The sequence below is a fragment of the Pygocentrus nattereri genome, chromosome 3 (genome assembly GCF_015220715.1).
Source record: "Pygocentrus nattereri isolate fPygNat1 chromosome 3, fPygNat1.pri, whole genome shotgun sequence".
Taxonomy (NCBI): Eukaryota; Metazoa; Chordata; class Actinopteri; order Characiformes; family Serrasalmidae; genus Pygocentrus; species Pygocentrus nattereri.
The window spans coordinates 1,322,171-1,334,670 of record NC_051213.1 but is presented as its reverse complement, the minus strand read 5'-3'; the positions used below and the strand labels follow the sequence as shown (position 1 = coordinate 1,334,670).

Below are 12,500 nucleotides of genomic sequence, written 5' to 3'. Positions count from 1 at the left end.
ATGAAGAGTACCACTAGAGTAATGTGAGGGGTACCACCACACTGACATGAAGAGTACCATTAGAGTAATGTGAGGGGTACCACCACACTGACATGAAGAGTACCACTAGAGTAATGTGAGGGGTACCACCACACTGACATGAAGAGTACCACTAGAGTAATGTGAGGGGTACCACCACAGTGATATGAAGAGTACCACTAGAGTAATGTGAGGGGTACCACCACGGTGATATGAAGAGTACCACTAGAGTAATGTGAGGGGTACCACCACACTGACATGAAGAGTACCACTAGAGTAATGTGAGGGGTACCACCACAGTGATATGAAGAGTACCACTAGAGTAATGTGAGGGGTACCACCACAGAGATATGAAGAGTACCACTAGAGTAATGTGAGGGGTACCACCACAGTGATATGAAGAGTACCACTAGAGTAATGTGAGGGGTACCACCACAGTGATATGAAGAGTACCATTAGAGTAATGTGAGGGGTACCACCACACTGACACGAAGAGTGCCACCAGAGTAATGTCAGGGGTACCACCACAGTGATATGAAGAGTACCACTAGAGTAATGTGAGGGGTACCACCACAGCGATATGAAGAGTACCACTAGAGTAATGTGAGGGGTACCACCACAGCGATATGAAGAGTACCACTAGAGTAATGTGAGGGGTACCACCACAGTGATATGAAGAGTACCACTAGAGTAATGTGAGGGGTACCACCACAGTGATATGAAGAGTACCACTAGAGTAATGTGAGGGGTACCACCACAGTGATATGAAGAGTACCACTAGAGTAATGTGAGGGGTACCACCACAGTGATATGAAGAGTACCACTAGAGTAATGTGAGGGGTACCACCACGGTGATATGAAGAGTACCACTAGAGTAATGTGAGGGGTACCACCACGGTGATATGAAGAGTACCACTAGAGTAATGTGAGGGGTACCACCACACTGACATGAAGAGTACCACTAGAGTAATGTGAGGGGTACCACCACAGTGATATGAAGAGTACCACTAGAGTAATGTGAGGGGTACCACCACAGTGATATGAAGAGTACCACTAGAGTAATGTGAGGGGTACCACCACAGCGATATGAAGAGTACCACTAGAGTAATGTGAGGGGTACCACCACAGCGATATGAAGAGTACCACTAGAGTAATGTGAGGGGTACCACCACAGCGATATGAAGAGTACCACTAGAGTAATGTGAGGGGTACCACCACAGCGATATGAAGAGTACCACTAGAGTAATGTGAGGGGTACCACCACAGCGATATGAAGAGTACCACTAGAGTAATGTGAGGGGTACCACCACAGAGATATGAAGAGTACCACTAGAGTAATGTGAGGGGTACCACCACAGTGATATGAAGAGTACCACTAGAGTAATGTGAGGGGTACCACCACAGTGATATGAAGAGTACCACTAGAGTAATGTGAGGGGTACCACCACACTGACACGAAGAGTGCCACCAGAGTAATGTCAGGGGTACCACCACAGTGATATGAAGAGTACCACTAGAGTAATGTGAGGGGTACCACCACAGTGATATGAAGAGTACCACTAGAGTAATGTGAGGGGTACCACCACAGTGATATGAAGAGTACCACTAGAGTAATGTGAGGGGTACCACCACAGCGATATGAAGAGTACCACTAGAGTAATGTGAGGGGTACCACCACAGCGATATGAAGAGTACCACTAGAGTAATGTGAGGGGTACCACCACAGTGATATGAAGAGTACCACTAGAGTAATGTGAGGGGTACCACCACAGTGATATGAAGAGTACCACTAGAGTAATGTGAGGGGTACCACCACACTGACACGAAGAGTGCCACCAGAGTAATGTCAGGGGTACCACCACAGTGATATGAAGAGTACCACTAGAGTAATGTGAGGGGTACCACCACAGTGATATGAAGAGTACCACTAGAGTAATGTGAGGGGTACCACCACAGTGATATGAAGAGTACCACTAGAGTAATGTGAGGGGTACCACCACAGCGATATGAAGAGTACCACTAGAGTAATGTGAGGGGTACCACCACAGTGATATGAAGAGTACCACTAGAGTAATGTGAGGGGTACCACCACAGTGATATGAAGAGTACCACTAGAGTAATGTGAGGGGTACCACCACAGCGATATGAAGAGTACCACTAGAGTAATGTGAGGGGTACCACCACAGTGATATGAAGAGTACCACTAGAGTAATGTGAGGGGTACCACCACAGTGATATGAAGAGTACCACTAGAGTAATGTGAGGGGTACCACCACAGTGATATGAAGAGTACCACTAGAGTAATGTGAGGGGTACCACCACACTGACATGAAGAGTACCACCAGAGTAATGTGAGGGGTACCACCACAGTGATATGAAGAGTACCACTAGAGTAATGTGAGGGGTACCACCACAGTGATATGAAGAGTACAAGGCAGCTGCAGTTTTCAGGGGCCAGTCAGTGCAGTTGCTCACCAACAGGCTGTGAGAGCTGAGGGACAGCTTGATGTCGACAGAGCTTAATTCTCACTGGCTAGAAGCTCAGCCGAAAACCGCGTGAACACAAACTGTAATGAGAACAGCGGGTAGCGTATTAAACTACGTCGTGTTTGTGGTTATTATTTTCATATGTGATGTTCAAACTCATATTCTTAAAGGAATGTTGTGTGATATGTGAGCACTGTGGGGCTCATGTGTGTCGCTGCCAGTAAAACTGTCCAGCTTAATATTTCTTTTCTCAACTGCGGCCCCAACTGCCGAATGCCGAGGCGAGGCACAGGTCACCTCATACGAGCCCAAAGGTTCGAAAGTATGTTGTTTGATGTGATCAGGTCATTCAGTATCTCCATTTTGATTGGTTGTTTCACAAAGTTGAGCCACTTGCAACTGTTGCAGTTAAGTTTCAAGTGAGCTGCAGAACGCTTTACATGGTGCGATGTAGCTTCTTGTAGGTTTTAAGCAACTAGTGTTGCATGATAGGTTTACTGTGTAAGCCCTTTAAGATCTGCTGGCCTTTCATAAACTACAGCAATGGGTATGAATGCACAAATAAATGAATAAATACATATCGATGCAATTGTTGAAACTATCAGTGCAAAGTCAGGAAAAATAGAATCAAACTTAATCCACAGCCCCTGTAATGAGTTTGCTTTGAGGTACAACGCTGCTTTTGACCTTATGTTTATTCAGATTAACTTAGAATCTCATGTACTTCAACAAAAGCAAATCAGAGCAAAAAAGAGAGTCACTCTGTTATTAGTGAACACAGCACACTTCACAGCAACATTTCCACACAACTCATCCACGTTTACAGGGAAGTACATCATAATTTACACCCACCAACGTTCATGTCTTATAGCGTAGCTATGCTGAATGTGACTGTAAGGGAGAGTGGGGCACAAAACAACACATTTTTGCAAATACAAATATTTAAGTAAAAGAAAACAATATATTTGCTATGAAATGATATGAATGTTGTTATGACTACCGTTTGTAAACAATTTAGCCAAAAGGAACACAAGTGCAAATGTGACGAACACTTACGGCATTTGGCTGACGCTCTTATCCAGAGTGACTTACAATTTGATCATTTTACCCAAGTAGGTGAAGGTGGTGTTAGAAGTCTTGCCCAGGGACTCATTGGTATAGTGTAGGGCGGTTACCCAGGCGGGGCACTGAACCCCAGTCTACAGCGTGGAAGGCAGAGGTGTTACCCACTACACTAACCAACCACTCAGATGGGAACCACTGCATAATGGGAGCAGTTATAACAGTCACTTAAATCCTGTTACAATGGGAAAAACACCATTAATTCAACACAGTTCTATGTTGTTCGGGAACAGACAAGCTGAGCACAAATACAAATACATTAATCAAAATACATATAATTACTGAAAAGATACCTGCCAGCAAATATAAGCACTTAAAAACTACACATTTTAAAACGATGGATCTTCAAGGGTTCCTCAGTAAAAAATGGTTAGATATAGAACCATGAACGCTCAAAGAACCCTTTGCATGTAAACGGTTCTCTGCACGGTGAAACGGTTCTTCAGAATAATGGAGAATGCGTCCGTATACGGTTCTATACTGCATCAAAAAGGGTTCTGCTACTGTTACGATGTCAAGCTTTTTAGTGCAGTATAGAAGCGTATACAACACAATCTTCATCAACCCGAAGAGCCATTTCACCATGCAGAGAACCACGTAATCATGCACACGGTTCTTTGAGTGTTTATGGTTCTATATAGAGCCATTTTCTTCACTAAAGGACCCTTGAAGAACACGCTGACACGCTGCACATGTCTAATTATAGATTGTACATTACTTCTCTGTATATTAAGATGTGGCGTTCTCCGACTGTTTACTCTGGGGGTCTTAGTTGTGACCATGTGTTGAGCTAACCCCCCCGTGTGGAGGCTGTGGCTTTCACTCAGTTGTTTATGTGCTTTAAAACGGCACCACATCACAGCCAAAGGGAGGAGGTGAAAATAACAGGAGTGAACTCTGTGATTCATTCTCACAACTTAGCAATCAAAACACTGATAATGTATAAAAGCCACTGTTACAGTAAAAATGGGTGAGTCTGGAGAAACATCTGTCAGACCGCTGTCAGAATTCACAGATGATGTTGCTATGCGAACACGAGGAGAAGCATGTTCCACTGTAGCCTGTTTAACTAAATATCCATGTGTTCGGTTGCACCTCACTCTCTCCAGGCATAACAAAACCTCGCATCTCCACTTTTGGTGATTTTCATTTTTTGGCATCATTTAAAACGTGTTTCTCTTTACATTCTGTGTGAATTTCATGACGAATGGATCAAAAGAAAATGACTTGGGAAAAATTCGGGTTCCATTGACTTACATTAAAAGTATTTTTTTCCTTGTCCTGTAAAGTTACCGATTTGGAGATACGGGGTTTTGTTCCGACAACAGCGATATGTGGATATAACTACACGCTGGCAGACAGGATACATTTTTAATGCAAATGCATAAATGCATAAATGCCTTTTACGTAGGATTTTTAATATATACGCATAATAATGACTGACTAAAACATACGTGTGCACGTTCATTTGAATATTTGTGTTTTGGGCTGTGTGTGTGTGTGTGTGTGTGTCTATGTGTTGAGTACAATAAAACCAAAAAACCCTTTCTTCATTTTTAAAGCTGCAGGGAATCTCAATCCGTAATGTGTTCTTTCTACGCAGGCCAGTCTTCCTCTTTTGGGCAGGTCTACATGTAGGAAATGTGTCCTGCTTTCCTGTGAAGAGCGTTCCTCTGTCTACTGAGCGGCTGTTATGTCCTCTTACGACGAGCAGTTTGAATTAGTGTGTATGTAAGTCTTTCTGAATCACAAGGCTGTAACAATACTGCGCTCTGTTCGTTCGTCTGTCAGTGTGTTCATTCAAGCCTACCCTTACAAAAAAGGACACTTACATTTTATAAGTAAATGTAAGTACAATTCAAGAATGTTTCAGAAGTATATTTTAAGTAGTGAGTATACTAATATCAGTGTACTTGGAGGGGTACCATTTCAGTTCTTCTTGTGACTAAATTGGCCCAATTTTTAGTTCATGAGACTGAGATAACAGGCCAACTCTGGTCACTCCGCTGGGCAACTGAACTCCTTCCCGCATTCCTGCCCGCTGCGCCACCGCGCTGCCCTGTTACTTTATACGCGATTACTTTGTAAATCTTTTAAAAGATTAAGTACACATATAGGCTGGACAGACAGGGTGATACAAAAAGATTCACCGAATTTCAAAGCGTCACATTTTTTACAGCCGTGAGGCGTCGAGGAACCAATCACACTCCAACTGTAAGAGGGAGTCATAGAGTGTCTGACCGGCTCCTTCAGTCTGAGAGGAGCTGAGACCCCTGAGCAGAACGTTCTGTGTTCTCCACGTCAATCAGAGTGAATCCGTCAGAACTGAGCAGGGGGATTTTCATCAGCAGTGAAGCTCCAGCAGCTCAGAGTGTTCGGCGCTGGTTCCACAGCACTGGATGATCTCCGAAATCCCACTGAAAGAGCCGTGAGAGCAGCGACGCCCGACACGCTCAGTCCAGTCTGGGATGAGTCTGACTGTGGTGTTGATGTCGTCCGTCCAGCTGGAGGAGCTTCAGACTGAGACCTTGTAGAATTACATAATAAACTTTATGCTCATTTACACTGTTTACAGCTCACTGCACTGATCTGTGATGATTTACAGGTGAAATCAATCATTTAGAAATCAGATGAACATTTTTGAATCACCCTGTCCTTAAACTTTGTACTTGAGTACTTGTAAGTATAAGCCAAGTATTCTGAAGTATCATTTTGTTAAGTATACTTAGACGTTTACTAATATCAGACTTGAATGAACTTCTTTTTTGTAAGGGTTCTCTGTATGCACATCCAGCAGTAATGTGAATAAGAACCTTCTTTAATACCGGCTCATTAGAATATTAAGCCACGCCCAGACATTTCTAAGGTAGGTCTGATAAACGAGTTTTAAGCCATTTTTATATTTCTATCTTCTTTTTTTGCTGGCTGTTTAAAATAACACTCACGTTTAGTATCATACACACATGTTTAATATATTATACTGTACTCACTGTGACTTTGATTGTTATTACCCACTACTTCTTATTATTATTACTATTATTATTGTTATTATTATTATTATTATTATTTCTGTTAGTGTTATTTTTATAACGTCACTGTCCGCAGCCATCTCTATAGGCTGGTGCTCACCACGGTAACCCGTGGCTTGAGAAACGGAGGGCTGTGATTGGTCACTGAATTCTTAATCACACAGCTATAGACCGGCTGCCTTGTTTTTGCACCATTGGTGACGTCGCTTCCGGTCTCTGCCTCTTTCTTCTCAACTTCTCCCGTCTCTAATACAGGCTGGTGACTGCATGCTGGAGGAGGTTCAAGGCTGTGATAGGGGGAAAGGTTTGAGTTCTGTGCTTTGACTCCACGTGCTGCATTCCCACAATCCTCTTTGGGTGAATTTGGGCCGTTTTCCTCAAACTGAATTTCCTCATAGATGCGCAGCTCCAATCCTGATTGGTCAGAAAGACACGGCATGTGATTGGCAGATGGAGTCCCAGCTGGCTGAATGGGGGCGGAGTCTGACAGCTGATTGGGTACAGTGCTTCTGTAATCCTCTGTGGGATTTTGAATCGGCATTTCTGATTGGGCACTGTGGCTCCGCCCACCATCTTTATGCAACTCACCCTCAGGAAGGCTGGAGTTGTCAACACTGCACGTGTGATTGGCCGATTGATCTGAATGCTGATTGGCTTCAGTGGAAAGCGGCTGCTCTTCATCCTGAATGTTGATGGGAATAAACTCCTGCCATTGGCTGGTGGACAGGAACCACTCTGTCCTCTGATTGGTGGAGGCGGAGCAGTTGGAGTTGTGTTTCGCTACGCTCTGAGCGGCGTGATTGGCTCCCTGAGACTCTACGGTAAGTGTTGAAATGTGATTGGTGGAAGAAGTCTCCATCTGAACTAAAGGCGGGTCTTCGGCTTCATCTCTCTGACACGCCTCTGCAGATGGGCGGGGTTTTAAGCTCCTGTTGCCATGGATACGGCCTCGGTTAGCATGCAGGACGGCAGAATCTGAGAAATACAGGAGCCGGAATGAAGACAGGTTCCACACAAATAAGCCTAATCTGAAATAAGCATTGACAGCAGTACATGATCCAGGTTACATACCACAGCAGCAAAAAGGCTCATGTATGGATGGTTCTACTGAGCTGGTTCTGAGTTCAGTCACATCTGGGTCTTTTAACTGATTCTGGACTTCAGGTTAATTATCTTTATTTTATTAAAACGTGATTGAACATCCCATTTTGTCACTACTGAAACAATCATAACTACCCAAACTCGTCAGTCGTGACTGTTTCAGCTCATTCTGAGCTCAGAAACTCAGCAGATCATGACCAGCAAACTGAGCATTGAGCAGCTATTCACACAGAAAATCACCATATTTTACACTAAAACACTAAAAAGAGCCGAACTGCGGAAAATATGGAGATTCTTAATGATCCTCACTGACTTTCAGAGTTTGGGACACATTTACTTCAAACCAATGGGACTAACTGCTCACCATGTGGCCATGAGGGACAGGGATGCAGCCTCTAAAATGCAGAATCAGGCTCCGCCCACATAGTAAAACTTCTTGTTTCTTGTAAAATTAAACTCATGATAAATTTAAATCTTTCAACTTCACTTTAAATTGAATAAATAAATATGTTAATTTCGTTCTGATGTCACTGTAATGAGCAGGGTATGCAGATGCTGCAGGAGATGCTGCAGGTCTCCTCGGTGATGGTGAATACCTGAGTGTTCTCTGGTCTGGAGGAGCTTCAGAGGGTGAACTGCCTCCATACCGCCCGTCCTCGAGGCACTGAGAGAGACAGTTCAGAAAGACAAGCTGTATGATTACATTTTATGTAATAATGTTATAAATAGTGCACATAGACGCAGAAGAGTGCTCTCTGCAGAGAACGTGATCTTCTGACAGAGAGGCTTTTCTTTCTGTAAACGTGCAGCAGAATAGCAGCTCCATCACAGCAATGCTGTGGGGCAGGTGACCGTGGCGTGTCAGTACACAGCTGGTAAAGTCACTGAGTCTGGACCAGCCAGTAAATGATTATATGAGTTTTGTTTTGTGTTGAGTATTTTCAAATTGTTATACTTTCACTTCTACTCAGTTCCTCTGGAGAGTCAGCTTTTTACTCTACTCATGTTTAGTTCCATATTACTTTTCAATTTCATGCCGTTTTGTTGCTGTAAGAATTCCGTATCAGTCAGATGAATGCAGATATTTCTAAAATGATTGGATTTATTTACGTGAAACCATGGGGCAGTCCAAAAGCAGGCGTGGGTCGAAACCAAAACCGTGTAAACGATCACCAGAGCGATCAGGACACAGGACAGACAAAGCAGAAGGATAATCCCAAAGGGGAGGTAATCAAAACAAGCAAAAAGGTCAAAACCAGGAATCCAAAAACAGGCAAAACAAAACCAAAGGGGCCAGGCAAAAGACATGGTCCCATCGTACAGGCTAAGGGTCAGGCACAGAAACAAGGTCAGGAGAGTCAGGAGAACCAGGAGAACCCTCAGCAAGTTCAAAGATGAACCAATACCTCACAATGAGAGCGAGCTAAAGCTCTAGCTTAAGTACACTCACAGCAGGTCATGTGATTGCCTAACACAGGTGTGGAAAATCAGAAATCCGGTGATTGTGATCTGAACCAGGTTTGTGACTGATCACTCAGCGGCTCCTGGGAAATGGAGTCCGCTCTGGAGGTCACGTGTTCTCCCGATGTATCTTGGGAGATTGAGTTCTTGACACTGAGAGGATCTGTCTGAGGCGTGACAGTTGTTGCCATCATCTGCACTGCTTGGTGATTTGTCCCAGCTCTGACTTTGGAGCTTTAGCATTTAATTTTCTCGAGCAAAACAATCCAAAAATAGACAAACAGATGATCTTCAGCTCCTGTGCCGATAGATGCCGGATGCACTAAGAAGTTCCACTGCAGCTCTATAAGTACTGAAGTACTTTATTTTATCCTGATACTTTTGTACTTTTAATCAAGGTGTTTAATTTTGAGGTCCATGTACTTCTGTCATTATTTTACCTACGTGTCAGTATGTTTACTCTTCTGATTTACATTTTTATATTCTTTATTATTATTATTATATATTTATATTTATAGTTTTATATTTACTCACTGCACAAAATACTGTACCTAACAGGATGTAATACCTCCCTGAGCGTGAATAACAGCTGAGATTAAAGTTGGCCTGGACTGGACACGTTTCTGGATGTAGGCAATATCAATGCTCAGCCACTCTCCCGTCGAGGAATTGTGCCGTTTGGCCAGATTTTGTGGATGCCTGTGCAGTCCCACAGATTTCCAAGAGGATTCAAATCTGGGGATTCTGCAGGCCAGTCCAGATGTGGGAAAGCTACCGAAGGTTCATCGTGTCAATCACTCACATTTGCAGCCCTGTCAATATGAGAACTGTCATCTTGGAATACCAGAAATGTTGTGTTCCTCAGAAAGATGATGAGCAGCTCAGTGTCGGCACTGTGGTACAAATTTACTGTCACTCCAACCAAAGAACCCATTTCTGTATAATTAAAACAGCCCAGAACATCACAGAGCTCCTCCAGCTTGAGCCACACCTGAGTCCTCATTGAGGCTTCCTGGGGTCGACGATGAACACAACGCTGAGCATCCTTCACACAGAGGCAGAAACCAGATTCATCTGACCAGATAGACCAAAGAACGGGTGCTGGATTTCCGCAGGTGCACACATCCCCCTCCAGCAGTGAACATCCAGGGAACGGACACTGAAAGAGTGGATTCCTATAAGTACCTGGGTGTGCACCTTAACTGTAAACTGGACCGGTCAGACAACACAGCTGCACTTTACAGGAGAGGACAGAGCAGACTCTACCTGCTCAGGAGAATGAGGTCATTTGGAGTGCAGGGGCCACTCCTGAGGACCTTTTTCGACACAGTGGTGGCATCAGCCATCTTCTATGGAGTGGTCTGCTGGGGCGGCAGCATCTCCACTGCAGACAGGAAGAAACTGGACAAACTGATCCGGATGGCTGGCTCGGTCCTAGGAACTCCTCTAGACCCAGTGCAGGCAGTGGGAGAAAGGAGGATGCTGAACAAGCTGGAGAACGACTCCCACCCCATGCGTGAGACTCTGGCAGCACTGGGCAGGTCCTTCAGTGACCGGCTCCTTCACCCCAAGCGTGTGAAGGAGCGCTATCGCAGGTCCTTCAGTGACCGGCTCCTCCACCCCAAGCGAGTGAAGGAGCGCTATCGCAGGTCCTTCAGTGACCGGCTCCTCCACCCCAAGCGTGTGAAGGAGCGCTATCGCACGTCCTTCAGTGACCGGCTCCTCCACCCCAAGCGTGTGAAGGAGCGCTATCGCAGGTCCTTTAGTGACCGGATCCTCCACCCCAAGCGTGTGAAGGAGCGCTATCGCAGGTCCTTCAGTGACCGGCTCCTCCACCCCAAGTGTGTGAAGGAGCGCTATCGCAGGTCCTTCAGTGACGGCTCCTCCACCCCAAGCGTGTGAAGGAGCGCTATCGCAGGTCCTTTAGTGACCGGCTCCTCCACCCCAAGCGCGTGAAGGAGCGCTATCGGAGGTCCTTCAGTGACCGGCTCCTCCACCCCAAGCGAGTGAAGGAGCGCTATCGGAGGTCCTTCAGTGACCGGCTCCTCCACCCCAAGCGTGTGAAGGAGCGCTATCGCAGGTCCTTCAGTGACCGGCTCCTCCACCCCAAGCGTGTGAAGGAGCGCTATCGCAGGTCCTTCAGTGACCGGCTCCTTCACCCCAAGCGTGTGAAGGAGCGCTATCGCAGGTCCTTCAGTGACGGCTCCTCCACCCCAAGCGTGTGAAGGAGCACTATCGCAGGTCCTTCAGTCACCGGCTCCTCCACCCCAAGCATGTGAAGGAGCGCTATCGCAGGTCCTTCAGTGACCGGCTCCTCCACCCCAAGCGAGTGAAGGAGCGCTATCACAGGTCCTTCAGTGACGGCTCCTCCACCCCAAGCGTGTGAAGGAGCGCTATCGCAGGTCCTTCAGTGACGGCTCCTCCACCCCAAGCGTGTGAAGGAGCGCTATCGCAGGTCCTTCAGTCACCGGCTCCTCCACCCCAAGCGTGTGAAGGAGCGCTATCGCAGGTCCTTCAGTGACCGGCTCCTCCACCCCAAGCGTGTGAAGGAGCGCTATCGCAGGTCCTTCAGTGACCGGCTCCTCCACCCCAAGCGTGTGAAGGAGCACTATCGCAGGTCCTTCAGTGACCGGCTCCTCCACCCCAAGCGTGTGAAGGAGCGCTATCGCAGGTCCTTCAGTGACCGGCTCCTCCACCCCAAGCGAGTGAAGGAGCGCTATCGGAGGTCCTTCAGTGACCGGCTCCTCCACCCCAAGCGTGTGAAGGAGCGCTATCGCAGGTCCTTCAGTGACCGGCTCCTTCACCCCAAGCGTGTGAAGGAGCACTATCGCAGGTCCTTCAGTGAGCGGCTCCTTCACCCCAAGCGTGTGAAGGATCGCTATCGCAGTTCCTTCCTTCCTGCTGCTGCGAGACTGTACAACCAGCACTGCTCCCAGTAGACCACACACACACAATATACACACAGTTTTGTCACAGTTCTGGTGAAAATTTCCTGTAGACTGGGGTTTTGCCACTGCTGGCTGACCTGTATGACCGCACACTTCCATACACCTGCAAATTCAGCTACTTCCTTCACACTGTGGCCTTTGACCGGCCAAATACAATCACTCCATTTTGGCAATCACTAACATCTGCTTAGCGACCCATTTTCCACACCTGGAATGAGACAGTCACTGCACTGTACCACCTTTTCTCAATCTATGAATCCCATCACACACCTTGCAGGTATTTATAACCTGATCATCCATCAACAGGAGCCTTACGTTACCACCACCTTAAACA

The 12,500-nt window shown here is 46.1% G+C and overlaps 1 protein-coding gene across 3 annotated transcripts in view; it reads right to left on the bottom strand.

Moving 5' to 3' along the window:
* Positions 1-6,112: 6,112 nt before the first annotated feature.
* si:ch211-234p6.5 overlaps positions 6,113-12,500 on the bottom strand; it is a 52,907-nt gene continuing 46,519 nt past the window's right edge. For all 3 annotated transcript variants that reach the window (XM_037536988.1, XM_037536990.1, XM_037536989.1), the window contains 2 exons: positions 8,354-8,421; positions 6,113-7,631 (listed from right to left, as the gene is read on the bottom strand). In XM_037536988.1, coding sequence (XP_037392885.1) covers positions 6,739-7,631; positions 8,354-8,421 — 961 coding nt within the window. In that variant the 3' untranslated portion in view covers positions 6,113-6,738. The remainder of the gene's footprint in view (positions 7,632-8,353; positions 8,422-12,500) is intronic.